Source organism: Notolepis coatsorum (genome assembly GCF_963971535.1).
Source record: "Notolepis coatsorum genome assembly, chromosome: 9".
NCBI classification, from domain to species: domain Eukaryota; kingdom Metazoa; phylum Chordata; class Actinopteri; order Aulopiformes; family Paralepididae; genus Notolepis; species Notolepis coatsorum.
In genome coordinates, this window is record NC_140173.1 from 64879965 (window position 1) to 64903180 (window position 23216).

The following is a 23216-nucleotide window of genomic DNA, read 5'->3' on the forward strand; positions in this document are numbered from 1 at the left end:
ATCCTGTTCTCTCTGTCACTTGTATGATGTAAAAGATTAAGCATATGTTTATTGTATATCTGTTTTAAATCTAAGCATATTATAACAGGACGAGTAGGCCTCTGATCTAAGCACCAAATGCGCACTGAAAGTCAGTGATTGATGACGAAAGTCTTTTTGTATTCTTCCTCCTACTTATGTAACCTGTATAACTATATAAACTATATATAGGCATTGCTAGTAAAGGAGACAATGATGATTTGATAATGCAGGGGGCTGCTCAGAGTCCGTTCTCTGTTAGAGTGGGTAGGAATGTGCTTCCTCTGTATGCGGCCTTGAAAGATTCCACTCCAAGAAGCTAAGAGCAGGGTGGCACATTTTAACCCTTGCCAGCCCTGTCAAAAGAGAGAGCCATTATACACTTTAAAAACTACATTTAATGGGAGAATTGGGAAAATGAGGTCCGCGTGGTCGGAGCCGATGAGCAGGGTTGGTGTGGCGCCGTCGATAAGCGGTATAGGTAGTCTGCGTAGGTGCATGTACTTCGCCATCAGCTGTGGGATGGGGTAGGTGTACTGTGACAGGCCTATGTCGTGGCTGGTGAAGACGTTGGTAATACTATACTGCTTCTCGGGCTGGTCCACCGCTGCTATCTTGAAGGAGACATTTTCACCCTTTATGGTCTTCTGGTCTCTTCTGATGGTACGTATTGTCATTGTTCCTTTGGCACCCCGCAGACCCAGCTGGGCTGCGGCGGAAGCGAGGAGGAGAGTCTTTTCAGACCCATCGTCTAGGACGGCGTAAGTGTCCAGGACCTTGTCCTCGTAGCTCAGAAGCACTCTGACCACTTTGATGAGCACTCGGGGGGTCCCGCTATGCTGGTCTATATGGAGCACTCCTGTTGGTGGGTTGCCTTGGATCTTCTGGGGTGGTGCCGACTCGCGGTCGTCCGAGTAGCACCGTGACTCCCAGTGTCTGCTGTAGCAGTCGGGACACCAGGGGGCGGTCTGGTGGATCTTCGGTACTGGTGCCACCGCCTCGGCCTGGTACATTACCATGACGGGCCCACTTTGTTGTCCTGGCGGACGCCTGTTGATGTCATGCAGGACCTCCAAGTGGGCGCCGCCGCACCTGCTGCACTTCTTCTTCAAGCGGAAGCAGCGGCGGTGGTCTTTGATCCACTGACTCACCTCGTCCGTGGTCAGCTTCTTGAACTTGTCACATTGATACAGCCGATGTTCCCCTTCCCAGTACTGGCATTCAATCTTCCACTCCTCTTTCGTCGAGGGGGTGTTGTGGTTCTTGTGCTGCGGTACTGATTCGGCTTGGTGCATAACGGTCACCGACCGGCGGTTATCATTTGATCCCCGAGGTCCATCTCTTGGGCTTGGTCCACTCCACACGAACGTGTCCAGTCGTAGGCTGCTGACCTCCCTGGCGAGGAAATCAGATAAGTCTAGGAGGGATGCCTCTGGGCCGTTGGGGTCGCGGTGGTCTCTTCGCCGCCTGAAGCGCTCTTGTCGGGCGGGAGGGAGCTTCTCTAATATCCTTTCTACATTAGAGTTAGCATACAGTTCATATATCCCTTTCTCCTTTTGGGACCCCAGCATCCCTACCAGGGACTGTACCTTGATAGAGAGGTCATCCAATGCTCTATTGTCTCTGGCTGGGGGGAGGCGGTCGATATCTCTTATTTCCTGTATCACATAGTCCCATATGCGTCCATAACGCTGGTCGAGGGCTACTAGAGCCGCGGTGTATGGGGTACTTGAGTTGGAATATGCCAGCGCTATATTATGCGCTCTGGGCACCTTCAGGTGCTTGAGGAGGATAGCATATTTGTACGTCTCATCGGGGACGTCGGACATCATAGTCTCTAAGCACATCCGTAGCTCCGTGTACTGTGCTCTGTCCTCGCGTGTAAAATCCGGGAACGTCTGTGTGCCAAGGTACGATGCCATGGATGACTGGCACATCGGTGAGCGTTGGGGGAGAGGCCTCCTGGGCGAGTCTCCCCGTACGTGTCGTCGTGGGCTGGTACTTGGTGGGTACCAAAGCCCGGGTACCCAGGTGCTGTTCCTCGGGGCTGGCGGTGCGTCAAACTCACCCTTGAGTTGAGTCGGGGGTCTGTAACGCAGGGCCTCGGGGCTGACGTTGGGGCTGTACTGGGCCTCCTGGTCCAGAGTACGTTGCTGCTGGTCGGGGCTGTACTGGGCCTCCTGGTCCAGAGTACGTTGCTGCTGGTCGGGGCTGTACTGGGCCTCCTCTTCCTCTGCTAGGTCCTGGAGTCTTCTGTTCAGTCTCTCGGCGACGTAGGCCGGTTCTTCCCGGTTGCTGGGTCTCGTATGGACCGGCCGGGGAGGGGGTTCGGAGACGCAGACAGGATCCTCCTGTTGGCGGGGTCCCGGGTCGCTTGGTCGGGTAGGGGAATGTGCCCTAGACCCTTGTCGGGATGATCTCCGGGAGCTCCGTGCGGAGAGAGGGGGTGTCGCCATGGCGATCAATTGTTCTACCATCTGCGCCTGCAGCCGGTCACGCTCTGCTTCGCGCTGGGCATGGGCAGCGTCGCGCTGTGCTTCGCGGTGGGCATTGGCGGCGTCACGCTGTGCATTGGCGCTGGCATGGGCGGCGTGGAGCTGTGCAGTGGCGGCGTCGCGCTGTGCATTGGCGGCGGCGTGCTGCGCTTCGGCGCGGCCTCTTTCAATGTTCTCTTCCGTCTGAAGGCGTCTGGTCTCCAGTCTTATGCGGTCGTCTTCACTCCTTTGTTGCGCCTGGAAGCGCTCTCGCTCGGTTGCAGAATGTTCGCGTTCACTGAGGGCTTGCGCTTGGAGTTGCGCGTGAAGGCGCTCTCGGTGGTCTGCAGCTTGTTCGCGCTCGCTCGTCTGTTGCGCTTGAAGTCGATCGCGTTCACCCTGAAGTCGAAGTCGCGTTCGGTGGAGGCTGCCAGGGTGGCGATGAATGCCTGCGCCAGCATCTTGTCCACTTCGCTGGGGGAAGACACCGACGGAGGTGATCGGCTTCTGGCAGTGCTCGTTGGAGATCTGTTCTCTGGGCGCGCCTCGAGGTCCGTCTCCTGGGCGCGCTTCTCTTCTGGTAGTGGGTCGGGTTCTGTCCCTGGAGCGCTTTCTTTATCCTGGAGCTCTCCGGGGACGTCCCGTTGACGTTGTCTGGGGGTATAGTCATGTCATGTCCCTCCTGGTCCCCCCCGTGAGCTTGGTCAGTTATGTTAGAACCCACTAGGGTCTCTACTGGCAAGGTCGCCTGGTCGGTAGGGTTTGACATGCTTTTACTATCCGCTTTTTCCGCATTTAACGTCTGTATAAAGCTAGGTAGTAGACTGGCAGCGTAGTCCTCTAAGTAAGGAGGTGGCTGCCGTCTGCGCTGCGGGCGTTCTAGCTTAGGAGAGCCGTTTGTGGAGTGTTCACCGCTGGCCATAGTTAATATCAATATTATATTTAGATATTACACTGATTACCCTCCGGCTCGAAGGACCAATTGTAACTGAGGGGTACAATTCCCTGACTGTATTGAGAGTATGGTATCATTAAACCACTACTGGGGTGCTCCAGTAGCACACCATGTTACCGCGCTGCGTCGCGGGACTCCGTGCTGCGTCACGGATCTGGTTGACTCCGAGTTCGATTCCCGGACTCGCCGTCATTTGCCGAATGTCTCCCCTGCTCTCTCTCCCGTTTCACCCTACAACTGTCGGTCATGCTTGACCAGAAAAGCGATAAACGCTAAAAAATAAAGTTTAAAAAAAATAAACCACTACTGAGTTATGTACTTTAATTACTGGCCATACAGTACACAGGTATATATGATGAACACCCACACAATAACACGGCTTAACAAAGAAAGTCCTGTTTGGAATATTTATTAGAAGAGCAGCAATATCAGATTACAGTATTGAGAATTAGAGTCGCGCTTGTATGGCGAAGAATGTGCATGAATAGGTCAAGAGCGTAAGTCCATGAGCATATTACGATAGAGATAATTAATACCACCTGTAGCATAAGAATTATATAAGGTACACTCGTAGTCGGCTGGAGATACTAAGGGGGTTCCCTCCGGTTGTAAGCCAGCAGGGGAGAGGAATGTTCGGGAGCAAAAGTCTGGATCAACGAGGAATCAATAAGCTCCAGCTACGGGAGGCGGTACATATACTCCCCTCGATCGGCAGACAAAAGCAGCAGCTATAATCCAAGTATGCGCGTCAGCATGGATGAAAGCCAGCCAGCCTCTTCCTAGAGACGGGCTCGAGTGATGCTCCTCACGGGTAGATCCCACACAGCAGCGGGGTAGACGGTTCTCTGCTCCAGCAGCCACAGTACCAAAAGCAATATAATCCAGCCGGAAAAGGCTCTGCATTTGCCGGTGTAGATTCTCCTGTGCACGGTACTTCACATTAACTAGGTCGAACTTGACGTTATTTCACTAAGCTCTGACACTTTTACTATCCTATTCGCACGCGGTTCTAAGTGCTCTATTTAGACGCAAGGTTGCTCACTTCACTTGGTCGTTGACTCGTGGTGAAGGCTTCAACTTGTTGGGTTAACTAACTGCTGTATCCACCTGCGACGTATTTATACGTAAGGTGAATAATCTAGTGCCAACCTCAGTTCTGTCTCGTATTACTGCGCAAACCTGGGCATGTTGAGACATGTCTTAGCGGTGGCTTTGAACTAGACATTGGGGGTATGGCCGTTGGCGCCTAGGGGGTCGCTGTCCAATAGGAGAACGAATATTATGGTCTGGCCTGTACCTAGGTAAAGGGATATTCCGTGTATATGTACAAAGAATATACAAGGGATATCAGACGATATACAAATATTATACAATATATCTCAAGTAATAAATATATATATTCGGTTTAATCTGACCCTTTGTAACAATAATGGACCAAGGCAGCTCCCCTGTGGAACTCCGAAGTAGGTGTTATATTTCTCAGAAGAATGATCTCCAAGCCTGACGTAATATTTTTTTTATATATGTTCTGAACCAGTTTAATGCATAGTCAGAAAGACCAACTAACTTTTCTAGACTATTTATTAGGATATCATGGTCGATCGTGTCAAACGCTGCACTTAGATCTAATAGGACGAGAATTGAGACTTTGTTTGCATCAGAGTTTATTCTGAGGTCACAAATTATTTTTGTAAGAGCAGTTTCAGTGCTACGGTGTGTTCTGAAGCCTGATTGAAATTCCTCCATGATGTTGTTTTCTTTGAGAAAGGAGTTTATTTGTATTGAGACAATATTTTCAAGTATCTTGCTGATGAATGGGAGGTTGGATATTGGCCTATAGTTGGTTAGTACATTAGTGTCTAGTTTGGGTTTCTTTAGTAAGGGTCTTACGACAGCTGTTTTGAATGCGTCTGGGAAAATACCTGTCAGAAGCGATGTATTTATATTATAATATTTAGGACATGACTTGCAATACTCTCGAATATTCGCTTAACAAATGCTGTGGGTATAGGGTCAATACAGGAAGTGGAGGAGTTACATTCCATGACAGTTTTGTAAAGCTCAGTTGATGTAATGCAAGCAAATTTTCCTATCGTTACTTTTTCGCAGGGTTTGCTGATGGTGTCCATGTTTGTATCAGGACTAATGCTGGCTCTAATTGAAGTTATTTTGTTATTGAAGAATAATGCTAGTTCTTCACATTTTGATGCAGATGACTGTGGAGGCAGTGTTGAGTAGCTGGTCGATGGCTGAGAATAATATTCTAGAGTTTCCAACCTTCTCTGTGATAATCTTAGAAAAATAGTCCTTTCTTGCCACTCTTATTTATTTGTTATAGGCAGTCATGGCTTCCTTATACATATCGCAGTGGCTGTAGTGGGTGGCAGTAGACTCAAGGATGAAATAGCTCTAGACTTTAACATCACGATCACAGCGTGGGTGTAGTGTGAAAATCAGCAGCAGAGACAAAGATAAAATAGAACTAGAACACCACAGTCACAGCCAGACCATAGTGTTATTTGTTTATGACTGCCTAGGGAACAAACTGTTGTTGGAGTCTGGAGTCTGCTGGTCCAGGCCTTGAGGCTGTGATACTGTTTGCCAGATGGTGGTAGTAGTAGTAGTAGTAGTAGTAGTAGATTTATTCATTCATCATACACATAATACAATATGTTATTCATTCATCATACACATAATACAATATGCACAATCATTCAACGGTCTTTGATTTTGGCAGTGATTGAAAAGGTACAAGCTGAATCATAATGCTTATATGCCTGTCCTATATTAACAAATTAAGCCTCCGAAACAGGAATACAAAATAAGAAGAAGGATTCACATTTGTAACCTTAAAAAATAGCTATACAAACCTTTTCTTTATATATATATATATATATATATATATATATATAATTGACTATTTCTTTCTTTTTAACAAAAGCGATTTACTCATTCTTAAATGTATATCAGCATTGTTCCACAAGTTAACCCCAACAATAGAAGTACATCTCCTTTGTATCCCTTTCTTAGCTTTTTGAACGGTACATTTACAAAAACGTCTCTCAAATCACATTCATCCATCCTTTTAATCGGTGATTTCAACATTCATGTTGATACTTTGGACTCCAAAACCTCCACAGAATTCCTGGACATTTTAAACTTTTTTAATCTCACCCAGCATGTTGATTTTCCCACTCATAAGAAAGGTCACACACTGGATCTGGTCTGCACATCTGGCATCTCCATCAGTAATCTCACCTGCTCCGACCTCACCATCTCTGATCATCTGGCTATCACCATGGACATTCTCATCCCTACTCCCCCAATCAAGCAGATGCGTTCCATAACATTCCGTAATCTCAAATCCATCCACCCCTCCTCTCTCTCCTCCCTACTGACTGACACCATCCCTGATGCCTCCCTCTTACAGCATGGCTCCCCTACAGACCTGGTCAACATCTACAACAACACTCTCTCCTCCTGTCTCAATCAGCTCGCCCCAATCAAAACCAAGTCTGTCTCCTTCATTCACTCCGCCCCCTGGTACACCGATCACCTACACCACCTTAAATCCAAGGGCCGCCAGCTCGAACGGCTATCTAATAAAACCGGTCTCACTGTCCATAAAGAGGCCTACAGACAACATCAACAGCTCTACAAAGACGCCCTCAACTCTGCACGCTCCTCCCACTACTCCGCTATCATACAGTCTGGCAGCAACAACCCCAGGACTCTGTTTTCCACCATCAACACACTTCTTAAACCCTCTGACACAATCTCCTGTTCCTTCACTGTCAGTAAATGTGTCTCCTATCTGTCACATCTCCAAACAAAAATTGACAAAATCCACACCCAACTAACAATTGCCTCCGCCAACACTATCTCCCCTCCGGATTCAACCCCCTCTCCACCGCCCAACCCACCTTTTACATCCTTCACTGAAATCACCGCATCGGACCTATCCTCCATTCTCTCTACAATGAAAACTTCTACCTGCATCCTGGACCCTATCCCCTCCATCCTAGTCAAGGCTTGTCTCCCTGCCCTTTCTCCCCTTATCACCTCCATTGTAAACACCTCTCTGACCACTGGCCTATTTCCCCCCGCCCTCAAAATTGCTTCTGTCACCCCCCTACTAAAAAAACCCGGTCTCAACCCTGAAACCCTTGATAATTTCCGCCCCATTTCCAACCTCCCCTTCCTCTCAAAAATAATTGAGCGAGCCATTGCCTCCCAATTAAAATCCTACCTCGACAACAATAACCTTTATGATACATTTCAATCCGGATTCCGCACCAAACATAGCACCGAAACTGCTCTTCTAAAGGTCACCAACGACATACTCCTCTCTGCCGACTCTGGTTCCCTCTCCATCCTCATTCTCCTAGACCTCAGCGCTGCTTTTGACACCATCAGTCACCCCATCCTCATCACTCGTCTCCAGTCCTCCGTTGGCATCTCCGGAATCCCCCTCACCTTGCTCCAATCATACCTCTCACACAGGCACCAATTCATCTCTATCAACAATCCCCCACTGCCCCCATCACTCATGGTGTCCCCCAAGGCTCAGTACTTGGTCCCCTGCTCTTCATCCTCTACATCCTTCCACTTGGTCTGATTCTCCGCCAACATGGCCTGCGTTTTCACTGTTATGCAGACGACACTCAGCTCTACCTCTCCACCAAGACTATCACTCCAGCCACTCTCTCCACCCTCAGCACCTGCCTCACAGACATCAAAACATGGATGCAAAATAACTTTCTCAAATTAAACTGCAATAAATCAGAAATCATCATTATCGGTCCAAAATCCCTCACCAGCCACACCCAGGATTTCACCCTAAATATTGATGGTACCATTGTCACCCCCTCCACTCACGTCCGTAACCTTGGCATCATCCTGGACTCCACCCTTTCTTTCCTCCCCCATGTGAACCACATAACCAAATCTGCCTTCTATCACCTCCGGAACATTGCTCGTCTTCGCCCCTCCCTATCACTCTCCGCTGCTGAAACACTGGTTCATGCATTCATATCATCAAGACTAGATTACTGCAACAGCATCCTCTACGGCTCACCAAACACTATTCTCAATAAACTCCAATATGTCCAAAACTCTGCTGCCCGCATGCTCACCTCCACCCGTCGCTCTGATCACATCACCCCTGTCCTCCACGACCTCCACTGGCTTCCAATCAAATACAGGATACATTTTAAAATACTACTCATCACATTTAAAGCCCTCAACAACCTTGCCCCTCCCTACCTGTCCGACCTCCTCCACCGTCACACGCCCACCCGTCGCCTTAGGTCTGCAGATGCCAACCTCCTAACACCTCCCACGACCAAGCTCCGGACCTGGGGCGACAGGGCCTTTGCTGCTGCTGCCCCCTCCCTCTGGAATGCCCTCCCCAGCCATATCCGTGATGCAAACACCCTGACATCTTTTAAATCAGCCCTCAAAACCCACCTTTTCAATCTTGCTTTTGACCTCTAATTCTGTCGGTTTTATTTTATTTTGTCATGTATTATTTTTGTTCTGTTTTGTTCTGTTTTTTTGTTTTGCCATAGTTTGTCTCTCCTGCCCATGTGAAGCGTCTTTGAGCACCTGGAAAAGCGCTATATAAAATAGATGTATTATTATTATTATATTTTCTTTCATGTATTGAAAAAAAAAACTTTGCACACAGTCCGGGAGTAACTTTGCTTTAGCTCTGTACATTATTTGCTTTATTTTATAATAAACCAAATCGTTAACATTTCACAACATGAGACTTTATAAACAGCGGATTTGTGTGGTAGCAGCTGAAACAGTTTGTGTTTGGGGTGGTTGTTGGGGTCTTTAATAATCCTGCAGGCTTTGCTGACACACCGTCCGTTGTAGCCTGGATGGAGGATCACACCCTCTGTTGCTCTGGGCTGATGGTCACATGACCCTCTGTTGCTCTGGGCTGATGGTCACATGACCCTCTGTTGCTCTGGGCTGGTGGTCACATGCTCTCTGTTGCTCTGGGCTGGTGGTCACACGCTCTCTGTTGCTCTGGGCTGGTGGTCACACGCTCTCTGTTGCTCTGGGCTGATGGTCACACGCTCTCTGTTGCTCTGGGCTGGTCACACGCTCTCTGTTGCTCTGGGCTTATGGTCACATGCTCTCTGTTGCTCTGGGCTGATGGTCACACGCTCTCTGTTGCTCTGGGCTTATGGTCACATGCTCTCTGTTGCTCTGGGCTGATGGTCACACGCTCTCTGTTGCTCTGGGCTGGTGGTCACACGCTCTCTGTTGCTCTGGGCTGGTGGTCACACGCTCTCTGTTGCTCTGGGCTGGTGGTCACATGACCCTCTGTTTCTCTGGGCTGGTGGTCACACGCTCTCTGTTGCTCTGGGCTGGTGGTCACACGACCCTCTGTTGCTCTGGGCTGGTGGTCACATGACCCTCTGTTGCTCTGGGCTGGTGGTCACATGACCCTCTGTTGCTCTGGGCTGGTGGTCACACGCTCTCTGTTGCTCTGGGCTGGTGGTCACACGACCCTCTGTTGCTCTGGGCTGGTGGTCACACGACCCTCTGTTGCTCTGGGCTGATGGTCACACGACCCTCTGTTGCTCTGGGCTGGTGGTCACATGACCCTCTGTTGCTCTGGGCTGGTGGTCACACGACCCTCTGTTGCTCTGGGCTGGTGGTCACATGACCCTCTGTTGCTCTGGGCTGGTGGTCACATGACCCTCTGTTGCTCTGGGCTGGTGGTCACATGACCCTCTGTTGCTCTGGGCTGGTGGTCACATGACCCTCTGTTGCTCTGGGCTGGTGGTCACACAACCCTCTGTTGCGCTGGGCTGGTGGTCACATGACCCTCTGTTGCTCTGGGCTGGTGGTCACACGCTCTCTGTTGTGCTTTGTGGCAGCGGTCTGCAGTATACTACTTTCCAAACTGACAAAGATGTGATTGCAGAACAAAACATGATCAAGACATTTCCAAATAAATGTATCAATTGTGGGGTTGAATAGAGAACATTGGCTTCTGTTCCCTGTGTTGTCCCAGCGGCGTCTCCACACCTTGCCATTTGAAGTGCATATATGTCCCACTTTCAATCCCATGCAGAGGGAACTCAAATTCAATTACAGTACATGTTCAGTCGTCTCCTTTCAAAAGTGTAGCTTGTTCCGTGGCTGAAGCGAGTAAATGGTTTTCTGTGTCTTGTCTGACTGTCTGTGTGTCTGGGGTCTGCTTGTATGATTGTAATATGTGATATTGTCAGAGAGTTACAGAGCGTGTAGAGAATGAACTGACCAAACCTTGTCTCTTTCTCCTACCCCACCTCTTAAACTGTCCTCTCTCTCTCTCTCTCCCCCTCCCTCCCTCCCCTTACCCAGGATCCTCCAGCAACAGAATGAGGACCTGAGACGTCGTCTCTCCCACACCACCCACAAGATGGAGGCCATGGAGACAGAGTTTGAAACCAGCCGACACTATATGCAGGCGGAGATGAGCCGCACACGAGACGACCTGGAGAAGATGAGAGACAAGTTCCGCAGGTGAGGAGCACTCAGGAGCTTAGCTCCTTAGCTGAAGTATCCAGCTCAGGGTTGCCCCCTTCTCCTGTTAGTTGGTCTGTGACCAATACTGTGCTAGTTGATTTTTCTTTTTTTTTTTATCGTTTTTTAAGTTATTTCCTGAAAGATGATTAGTACAAATCTGGTAAACTAGATGTATAATGATAATCACTAGGGATGCTCGATATTGGCTTTTTTACCTATACCGATATTGTCCAACTCTTAATTTCCGATATCAACCGATATCACATTTTAATGCCGATATCGGCCGATAATATTGGTAGGCCGATAATATCGGACATCATTTCTATAGAAATGTAAAAAATAAAAATAAAAATTTGAAAACCGATACCGATATTTTCCGATATCACATTTTAATGCCGATATCGGCCGATAATATCGGACATCCCTAATAATCACCTCTTTGCTATGAGAAACCCTGGTGCCTCAGATAAGCCCTGGTGCCTCAGAGAAGCCCTGGTGCCTCAGAGAAACCCTGGCACCCTCAGAGAAGCCCTGGCACCCTCAGAGAAGCCCTGGTGCCTCAGAGAAACCCTGGTGCCTCAGAGAAGCCCTGGTGCCTCAGAGAAACCCTGGTGCCTCAGAGAAGCCCTGGTGCCTCAGAGAAACATTGGTACCTCAGATAAGCCCTGGTGCCTCAGAGAAACCCTGGCACCCCCAGAGAAGCCCTGGTGCCTCAGAGAAGCCCTGGTGCCTCAGAGAAACCCTGGTGCCTCAGAGAAGCCCTGGTGCCTCAGAGAAACCCTGGCACCCCCAGAGAAGCCCTGGTGCCTCAGAGAAACCCTGGTGCCTCAGAGAAGCCCTGGTGCCTCAGAGAAACCCTGGTGCCTCATTTTAACTTTGTTTTAACATGATCATTTTAATACTTTTGTCAATGAAAAGGAAAATGATGAAGCAGAAGTTCACCCCCCCCCCCCCCCCCCAACATCATGAATCACATCGCAATTCCAATATCTTCCAAAAATAATTGCAATAGGATTTGTCCGCCCCCAAATCTCTCCCTAGCCCCACTAGAAAGTCATGAAAAAGTCATAGGAAATTGAAAGTGGATTTGAGTGAGAACCTTGTCTGCGGCTTTTCTGCTTTACTCGATTGTACACTGTGGAGAATTACGAGAGAGAGAGAGGAGGGAGAGAGGATAGAGAGAGGGGGGAGAGGAGAGAGAGGGAGGAGAGAAAAGAGGGAGAGAGAGGAGACGGCATATGACGAACCACACTGTTGCCACTTTACTGCAGTAGAGATTCTCAAGGACCCACATTGTTATTTATTAGGCTGCAGACCCCGTTTGAATAGATTATGTCTCAGGAACCCACTCTGATGATAATCGTGTTGTTTTGATATGAATAAGTCCAGAATTCTACATGCATTCTCTGCAACATCCGGTCATTCAGGGTCAGCAATTTGGCATTTAAAAATTGGAACGTTAACGAGACATAAAATCATTTGGTGAAACACAATTGGATTCCTTTGGTGAAAAAGGTTCATTTCTGCCATAAGAGGGGAAAGAACATGCACCGGGGCCTGATGTCATAATGACGTGAGTCGTGAACGTGTATGAGGTCTATTACATCTTTTTAATTGAAAGGAGGAAAAATACGAATTATGGAAGGCAACTAGAGCCACAACACTGGAACACTCTCCAGGCCCCATGGAGACCACAGCATACCAAGCCACCATAATAAACATGCCACATATAAACATGAACAGGGTTTCATAGGGCCTGTCTTTTTGACTATCCTCAGTCTTTTATTTTTAACTATATCCTCACTTTTTTTCCTACCACCCACACACAGCCACCCCCCACCAACACCCCCCCCCCCCCCCCTCCTCCAACACAGAGACATTAAATAAATACCTTCCCTGGCAATACATTTTTAATGAATCTGATCAAAGCTGTTGAATTAATGAGAGCTTAACTCATCTGATTATACAGTACATCTTCGACTTTAATTCTGTGAACCTTCAGGGCTTGTTTTAGTAGGTGTGTGCGTGTGTGCATTTATGCGTTTGTTTGTTTGTGCATGCGCATGTGTGTACTACACACCACCGGTGCGCAAATACTGTGTGGTGTATTGACAAAAAGAAGTTGATCAAAGTTTGTGCAGAGCATCATTAAGATCCTTAAGAACTTCTACTCATGCACAATAGAGAGCATCCTGACTGGTAACATCACCTCCTGGTTTGGGAATAGCACCGCACAAGCAGACTACAGGGAGTGGCCTGTTCAGCCAAACGCACAATTGGAGGTGGGCTTCCCACTCCAAATTAATATATTTTGGACAATCTCTAATTATGGCTTTATAAATAAAAAGATTGCAATGCAACTTACGTCTCTCTGCCAGAGAGGCCCACCCGACCTTATTATATAGGATACAATGGTGAGTACCATAACTATCACCGGTGATAAATCTAATGGCTGAATGATAAACAGAGTCTAAGGGCTTAAGAGTGGAAGCCGCTGCATGTCTATAAATCACATCTCCGTAATCCAAAACAGATAGGAACACTGCTTCAACAACTCTCTTTCTGCTAATCATAGGAAAGTTGGCTCTATTTCTATACAAAAAGCCAATATCTTTCCATAATTTACTGGCGAGAACTTACTTTACATACTTAGGCCTTTAAATTCCCAAAGGAACATAGGCCATCGACGAAGCTCCTCCATCCTCTTCGGTCTTGTGCCCTCCGCTCCAGATCTTGCCAGGACAGCCCTTCTTTCTTCATCTCCTGTTCTGTGGTTCTTCTCCAGGTGGTTTTTGGTCTGCCTCTCTTCTGGCGAGAACGCCACATGATATTTAAATGTAAGTCCTTCATCAATCCAAATACCAAGGTATTTGTATTCTGAAACGCTCTCGATATCAGAACTGTTCAGAGTCGCTATATGCAAGTCACTATAAACAATATTTTTGGCTTTGGAAAACAACATGAATTTAGTTTTACTGGCATTAAGCACTAATTTTAGACTAATAAAGTGCATCTTGCAGGGCGTCAAAGGAGAGTTGTAAATATTTAGTGGCCAGTTGCATAGAATCAGCAGTACAATAGATAACTGTGTCATCCGCGTAAAGGTGGCTTTGACAGCTGCTCAGAGATGAGACAATATCATTAATATAAATGGTAAATAAGACAGGGCCCAGGATTGATCCCTGTGGAACACCTTTTGTGATGGGTAGAAGCTCTGACTGGGCATTTCCCATTTTCACACACTGACATCTTTCTGTTAAATAGTTTTTAAACCAACTACAAGCACCTGTATCAAAGCCAACACTTTGTAATAGGAGAAGGTGGTCAACAGTATCAAACGCCTTCGACAAATCTACAAACAGGGCAGCACAATGCTTTCCTTTGTCAAGGGCTGATACAATGTAATTTATAACTACAGTAGCCGCCGAGATTGTACTGTGTTTTTCTCTAAAACCAGATTGGTGTGGGTTTAATATAGAGTGCTTTGTGATGAATGTTTTAAGTTGGTTGTTTACCAATGACTGCAGGATTTTTGCTAGACAGGATAACTTGGAGATTGGTCTGTAATTATTTAGGTCACTTTTATCCCCCCCCCCCCCCCCCCCCTTTATGCAAGGGGGTCACATGGGCTGTTTTCCAGGCAACAGGAACCACACCTGTTAGTAGTGAAAGATTAAATATGTGTGTTATTGGCTTTGAAACCAATGGTGCAGCTAGTTTGAGGGAAAAAGGATCCAACCCATCCTCTCCAGTTGATTTCCTGGTATCAATGGCTTGAAGTGCCTCAAGAACAGAGTTTACAGACCAGGGTTGTAAATGAAACTGTTAAACACAAGGAGGCTGTGTTCATCTTCCCTGCATTCATATTTGATAGTTTCTCTTTCAGAAAGGAAAGGGAGGCTCTGAGCCTCTGGGGTCCATGACTTGCTACACTCCTCTTGTCACGCTTAGTTAGAGAGACAAGACGAGACTGGCTCTCTAGAGGAGGCTGCAGAGAATGCTTAGTTAGAGAGACGAGACTGGCTCTCTAGAGGAGGCTGCAGAGAATGCTTAGTTAGAGAGACGAGACTGGCTCTCTAGAGGAGGCTGCAGAGAATGCTTAGTTAGAGAGACAAGACGAGACTGGCTCTCTAGAGGAGGAGGCTGCAGAGAATGCTGTTATACTACACCATCATCAACAACATGTCTAGTACTCTGTATGATAGTATGTACAATAATGTTGTATATACCATATATATATTAATATTTACTGTATATGTATATTTATCTACAACATGTCTAGTACTCTGTATGATAGTATGTACAATAATGTTGTATATACCATATATACCGGTATATATTAATATTTCTGTCTGAATATACCTGCATATAATAATTTTTACATATCTGTAGATACTATATCGCTGCTGCTACCATAGTGTCTTTATACCTGTATCACTGTACATTAATACTACATCTCTGTACATGCATCTGATTAGCACTATTACTCAGTAGTACTCATTTATTTATACTCCAGTTTAATGACAAGTCTAATATCATATATGATAAGTTGAAAATATGCATAATGTGTCTCTTCTTAACTCATTGACTGCCACGCTCTGTTCCCATCTTTACTCAATGGCGCCAGCGTTATTGACCATTTTCGCAATGTTTGCGGACCCATCGTGTGTTCTGTATTATAGCTATGTATGGAGACAATAGTATGGCTCATTTGACAGGCATTGTTTATAGTCCAAGAGTGACTAACCAGTTCATTTTTACATACTGTAGTTTGTGTGCTATTACACGCTAAACATCGCCCCTTTCCTAAATAATCCAGTATTTTTTCATAGATCGCAAGATATGACACGTTATATGCAAATCGTTCTGGTTGCTCGCCTGAAACCCCAAATACTTCTAAATCAAAGTTATACACCATATACATATGTGTCTTCACAAAATCTTTAAGAGGGGGGGGGGGGGGGTAATTTTAACTAGAAACTGCGATCGTTACAAAAAGCATGTTTTACATCCGGTAAAATACGACACTGATCGGTACAGAAGCATGTTTAAAAATACCAGCAGGTTACCTAAGATAGACCTTACCTCAGTCAGAAAGTACTCCAAAATGAATAAATGCGATCGCAATTACTCGTGTATATTGGGCATGGCTACCATACGGGAAATAATAGCTCTGAGACACCAAATCTTCCACTGATTGCTATGTTGTGATCCACTCCTAGGCGGAAACAGCTCGAGGTAAATCAGTACTGGAAGTGATATCCCTAGTTCAAAAGGTAGGCGATACTGCCACCTGACGGGATTCGATCGTCAGAATTCTCGGGTATGGTGCTCAACCGCTGGCGGCGAAACCCGACTTTTCTCGGGTTTGGCGCAGAAAGGGTTAAGATGATTTCCTGCTAAGCGTCCTGTTGTTGTTGTTGTTGTTGTACACGGTGTTATTAGAAGTCTTTTATTGGACAGTAATCTGCCTTCCTGCCTCAGAGTCCCTTAAGTACAGCGTACTTGTCCTTTATGCTGCTCTGTCATTCCTCTCAGCTGTGTTGCGGTCTCCCCCGGCGACGCTGCACCTGTGGCCGCGCTGCACTCATCATTAACAAATCAATGGGGCTTCTCCCAAGACACGTCTGTCCTGTCAGTCAAGCTAATTCCTCAGACATATCAGCACGGAGAAGCAGACGCCCAGAACGTATGTTTGACTTCCATACGGCTAAAATGAAAGATTAAGTACTTATCGTGGTTCGAGACATGCCATGACATGCTTAGTTAGCGAAGAAGATCTTGATTTGTACCCAAAGAAGCGATAAAAAAATTGTTAAACGTGGCGGATGAAGCACATAATCCATCTCTTAACACTTTCGCGGCTACTGGGATGAGTCTAATTAATATCAAGAGGACCGTGAAATGTAAACAGACGTGGGGCTGTTTGTAGAGCTAAATCTATACTTTAGTATATAGTATTGCTATCTGTCCATTCTCATTGTGAATTGAGACCATAAACCGTCCCTTCAAAATGGCTTAAAGAAAAAAAAAATTCATCAATACGTTCTCATTTTATAGCGCCGTGAATATAAGCATTATACCGGATTTGGTCTAGTATATTTCCTGGAAGCCGAGATAATGGGCTAATAGCTAATAACGTTAAATCCAATGGCATTTTGGTTATAGATACGCCCCAGTTAAAACTCAAACTGCATATGATCGGCACGATCCTCATGCATGTATGCATGAAAGGGGGGGGGGGGGGGGGGGCGGGGGACGTCGTTTCTGATTATTGATCACCAATAACCGCGTTAGCCTCATAGGCCGAACGCCTGGATGGCTATCAAAACAAGGCCCGATCGGGATGTACTTTACGTGAAAAAGATCTTACCGTGGTCCGGTGGGACCCCCCCCCCCCCGAGCATTTCCCCGTTATCGATCGCCATCTGGTAGATCGATATGTCCATTGGCTGATGATAAATCCCCTTATTGCATGGTGAAATCTGCGATGCAAAACGTAATCCAAGCTACATGCTGCACATCTAGAATCCTGCTAACTGAAATCTCCATTGAAAGTAAAATAAAATAGTCCACCGTTCGGCCACAGGGCACACTGCATTATCGCGATAGTGCCCCTAAGAGGATCTGGCCGGTATTGCACCTTCTCGAATTCAAAGAGTAGGGTATATCTGCAGTGCCGCTCGGCGACCTTGAATAGGTTATTAAAATGGAATAAAAGCAATAACAACTTGGTGAGGTGAGGCTCTGGGTAATGAGATTGTGAAGTTAATGTGATTATGAGCTGACATGGTAATGACCAATGAGGATCCGAGGTGACATGATAATGACCAATGATCATCCGAGGTGACATGGTAATATGATCATCCGAGGTTTATCTTTATCTTTATTACGGATCCCCATTAGTCATCACCGCAGCAACAACTAGTCTTCCTGGGGTCCACACACAACAAAAACAGTACATATATACATAACATTATAGTAGCATACATTTAAAAATATATTCCAATATTCCTACATATAAAAATATTTCCAAATAGCATTACAGTACACAAACAGAGTATCATATCACAGAAAATACAATAAAAGGGCTTAAACTCTCAGACAGTCATATCTTTACAGTGTAAACTACAGTATCTGTTTTTCTTTAATGTAAACTAATTTCTTTTTCTCTCAATGCTCTTTTCAAATTATTTTTAAAACTTATCTTACTGGTTATCTGAGTAAGATGTACTGGCAGTTTATTCCAATATGACATGGCTCTATATAACACAGTTTTCTTTGCTGCATTGGTTTTTGGTAGTAGCAGTGTGAACGTTTCCCTACAGGCATGCCTAGTATTATACTTATGTATATCATGTGTACATGTTAGCTGTGAATACAAACAGATAGGTTCTCTTGAGATATATATATTCCTCATGAACAAGATCAGGCTGCAATCCAGTCTGTCTTCCACCTTCAACCACGACAGCTTGGTATGCATCCCCTCCACACTGTTTCTCATTGAGCAGCTCAGGGCCAGACGGGCCGCTCTGTTCTGAGTGAGTTGGATCTTATTGAGCTCTTGTCTTGAGGCATTAGACCAGACAGCTGGACAGTAGTCAAGGTGAGAAAGAACTAATGACTGTATCACTTGCTTCAATATCAGATCGGCTAGAAAATACCTACACCTTCTGATAATTGAAATACCTCTGCTCATTTTGGCAACCACATTGTTGGTGTGAGTTGACCATGAGAGTGTTCCATCAAGTGTGACACCCAACAGCTTTGCCTCTCTAACTTGCTCAATAGCTGTTCCGTCTAAAGATATACTTAGCTTCACGTCTTTTCTTATAGCATGCTTGGATCCCAATATTAGGCTCTTGGTTTTTGAGATGTTTAACTTCAGCCTGTTTTCAGACACCCAAGTGGACACTAAGTTCAAATCTCTCTGAAGGACTTCATTAAGCTCTTCTGTCTTGTCTGATGATGCATACATTGTAGTATCATCGGCGTACATAACCATACATGTATTTTCTAATACCCATGGCAAATCATTTGTAAAAATGGCGTAGAAGAGGGGCCCCAGGCAGCTTCCCTGTGGAATTCCACACTGTAGGGATTTGGACAGGGTACCATTAAACACAACACATTGCTGTCTGTTACATAGATAGCTTTTTATCCAGTTAACAGCTGCAGTTCTGAATCCGTATGCAGTTAGTTTTATGAGCAGCAACTCGTGATCTATGAGGTCAAAAGCTGCACTGAAATCCAGTAGTACAGCACCCACCATTCGCTTCCTGTCAATTTGTTGTAGCCAGTCATCTGTTAATTGTGTTAAAGCTGTACATGTAGAATAACCCTCCTTATATGCATGTTGGAATTGAGAATTGATACTGTTTTCTGAGAGGTAATGCTGAATCTGTTTAAAAACAACACCTTCCATGATTTTGCTTAAAACTGGCAAGATACTAATAGGTCGACTATTTGCTCCATTAAAAGGCTGTTTAGCATTTTTTGGAAGTGGAGTGACCTTAGCTATCTTCCACATTTGAGGAAAAACACCCTCACTTAGACATAGATAAAAAATATGACACAGTGGCTTTGCTACAATTCTGGCTGCCAGCTGGAGCAGTTTACCATCTAAGTTATCATGACCACAAGGTTTGTCACACTGTATGGACAAGAGAAGCTTTTCCATTTGCTCTAGATTTATATCCATAAAATCAAATTCAAATTTTTTTGTATGTATAATATGCTGTTTAATTATTGATTCAGACAGCTTACCATCCACTGGCAGCATTTGATTCCTTATCATCTCCACCTTATCAATAAAATAATCATTAAAATGATTGGCTATATCTCGAGGTTTGGTAATAAATCCACCAGCTGCTTCTATAAACGAGGGCATCGTATTTGTTTTATTCTTTCCCATGACCTCATTTAAGGTTCTCCATAACTTTTTGCTGTCACCTTTAATTTCTTCAAACTTCGATTTATAGTATTGTTTTTTCTTCTGTGTATTCATTTTGGTGACTTTGTTTCTCAGAAAACGGTAGGCCTGCCAATCATCCGAGCCACCGGATGCAATAGCATCCTTTTTCAATTGAACCCTCTCTTTCATACAGCTTCTCAACTCCAAATCAAGCCAAGAGGCTTTAGTTGTTTTGACCGTTAATTTCCTCATAGGGGCGTGTTTGTCACAGATGGATGAGAACAGTTTCATAAATAATTGTAAGGCATTCTCTGTACTCTTTAGTTCAGTCACATTATCCCATTGTATCTCGTTCAAGTCTTCAACAAACACATTTTCATTGAAATTATTGTACATTCTCTTGTATTTAACTTTAGGCCCAGCTTTTGGCACCTTAGTTTTCCTTGCTACTGCAATGATGTTATGATCACTAAAGCCTACTGGCACAGATACTACTTTTGAACACATCTCCACAGAGTTTGTGAAAATGTGATCAATGCAAGTTGAAGATCTTCCTGTGCACCTGATGTTAACTCTGGTTGGTGCATTCACAATCTGTGATAGATTGCACACATTGGCCACATCACTTAATTTCTTTTTTAATGTACATGTTTTGGAGAACCAGTCAATATTAAGGTCTCCAACTAAATATATTTCTCTGTCAATATCAGTGACTATTTGTAGCATCTTGCATATATCTTCAAGGTACTGTATGTTTGAGCCCGGTGGTCTATAGCAGCAGCCTATTAGAACTGGTTTAAGGTGAGGTAGATGAACCTGTAGCCATAGCATTTCCACACCAGGTGCACTTAGATCTATTCGTACTTTGACAGGTATATGTTCTTGAATATAAAAAGCAACACCTCCTCCATGCTTATTTCTATCAAGCCTGTATAAATTATACCCCTGTATTGCAACCTGATTGTCATCTATTGATGTGTCTAGATGTGTCTCAGATAGGGCTGTAATATGTAAAGCATTTTCAAATAGGACAGAACTCAGTTCTTGTACCTTGTTTTTTAGACTACAAATATTTAGATGGGCAATTCTTAGTCCCTTCTTCGGTAGTTGTAAAGTCATTATGACATTATGATGGATGATCACTCTTCGGTCTTGAACCCTGTGGAAGGCCCACTTGATCAGGGGCAGGGACCCCCAGAGTTGACTGGGTGGGCACTCTGTTCCTCTGATGTCGCCTGGGGCTTACTGAGCGCCCCTCCTGTCACACCATGTTCACCTGCTGGTGGCCTGCTGGCCATCTCTGGCATGGCACCTGCTTTGGTTGAGACTTGGAGGCTTTGTTGTTGGCCAGGTGGCTGTTGAATATCTTCCTGGTCATCAGCCCGCTTCTTTACTGGTGGGCTGGTCCCAGATTCTGAGCTTAGTGATCCAATTTCCCTCTGTCGCTTCGCGCTTATGGCCTTTGCAGGTTGGAAATAAGATCGAATTGATGATGGATCAACTTCTGTCTTACTTCCAGAAGAGTTGGGTCTTTGACAGGTTTGTCCTGACTCTCTTCATGTCCTTTCATTGCTCTCTTGGTCTCCTTCTTTTTCTTATTCTTCGGTTTGTTTTTCTTCTTGGTCACGTCTGTAGCTACAGTAGGGACCTCATCTCCTTTCCCCTCCATGGTTTGAGATGCAGTCACCTCCTCCATCTCCTTCACCTCCTCCATCTCAGACTCCCCTTCCTCACTCTCGATTGGCTCTGTCACATCTTTAGAGGGGGGAGGTTTTTCCACATACTTGTAAGTAAGTAAGTAAGTAAGTAAGTAAGTATTTATAAAACACCTTTCATACATGTCATGTAGCTCAAAGTGCTGTACACAAACATAGGCATATATAACGATAAAAGCAATAAAGTCACAGTGATCAGTTAACACTTTGGTTGCCTTGGGTTAAATTAATGATATACCATAGGTTGCCGGCTCTATTTGTCTATGGAGAAGTACCCCTTCTTTGCATGGCTATAACTTTTTAAATTATATTGCTACATTGCCATTATTAGGGCCCATTCAAAGTCCTATATGTATTGTTCATTGTGTAGCAACGTTAAACTTTTTCATTCACATATTCATAGTAAAGTATGGTCTAATGTATAAGTATGTTTTCATCTCTTTCTGCAGCTTTCTCCAGAACGTGATCTATAGCCCCAAATGCATTATATTGATGATGCAATACAGTTTTATGGCAATCAGCGCGATATAAAAAATTCCAACTAGACGTACTTCTAGAAGTTACTACACGTCATCTGATGTTGACCGGATGGGCTAGGGGGCGTTTATAATTCCGTGGGCAGCGTTATACCAATCATCTAATGTGGGTCAAATGTTGATAATAGCAGTTAGTATCGAAGACGGTAACGTTACACGCTGAAACTCACCCCAGTCTCTGCGCGCCGTTGGGCGATCATCGTCGAGTTGAAATCTTATCATTATGGGATGTAAATTTACCCGGTCCATCTCCAGCTTGTATAATGCTTTATACGTCTAAATCATGTTGTTTATCGAGTTATTGGCAATCGATCACTGTGTAGTGTGACGAGCCAGAGTCGCGGGACCTATAGCGAGCGCCGGAAGTACTACGGTCGTCTAGGACAACCTCTATTCAACATCCTGTTTGGCGATTGCGCCGATCGGCCACCAGATGGCGCTCCTGAACCGCCAGAGAGCTCAGTGGGTCCTGCTGGTGGATCTCAGGCCAGCGGAGGGGCATTATGAATCCGATCGCAGATTTTTGAAATATTGATATAAGGACGCTGTACAGCGTCCCCCGGCAACTTGAGCATGGCCAGCAATGACGTGAAAAGACGTTTCATGGCAGTCAAAGTGTTAAGATCAATGTTTAAAAATAATAATAATAATAATAATAATAATAATAATAATAATAATAATAATAATAATAATAATAATAATAATAACGTAAAAATGAAAATAACGTAAAAATGAAAACATGAAAACAGTCATTTGCTTACCAGTTTGGGAGAACAGGTCCGCACAAACATGTCCGTTCAGTAGCAACCGGAAGTAGGAAATGCACTAAACCAATGCACTTGTACGGTAGGTAGCAATGTTAGCTCTTATAACGCTAGTGTAGTTACGTTTTTATTAGTGGTCAGAGTTGGGTCCATAGGACTTATCCAAGCCCCATGGATCCATCAGTGGCCGCGTATTGTGTGCGTATGTACCCGTTCCCTCATCTAAAGAGTTGGGTTGTGACATGGTGACATGCTAATGACCAATGAGCATCCGAGGTGACATGGTAATGACCAATGAGCATCCGAG

The 23216-nt window shown here is 45.2% G+C and overlaps 1 protein-coding gene across 1 annotated transcript in view; it reads left to right on the forward strand.

The window, feature by feature from the left end:
- tjap1 (tight junction associated protein 1 (peripheral)) overlaps positions 1-23216 on the forward strand; it is a gene marked incomplete at its 3' end in the record, with an annotated part of 199719 nt that overhangs the window by 86609 nt on the left and 89894 nt on the right. The window contains exon 4 of the mRNA XM_084321291.1: positions 10816-10977. Coding sequence (XP_084177417.1) covers positions 10816-10977 — 162 coding nt within the window. The remainder of the gene's footprint in view (positions 1-10815; positions 10978-23216) is intronic.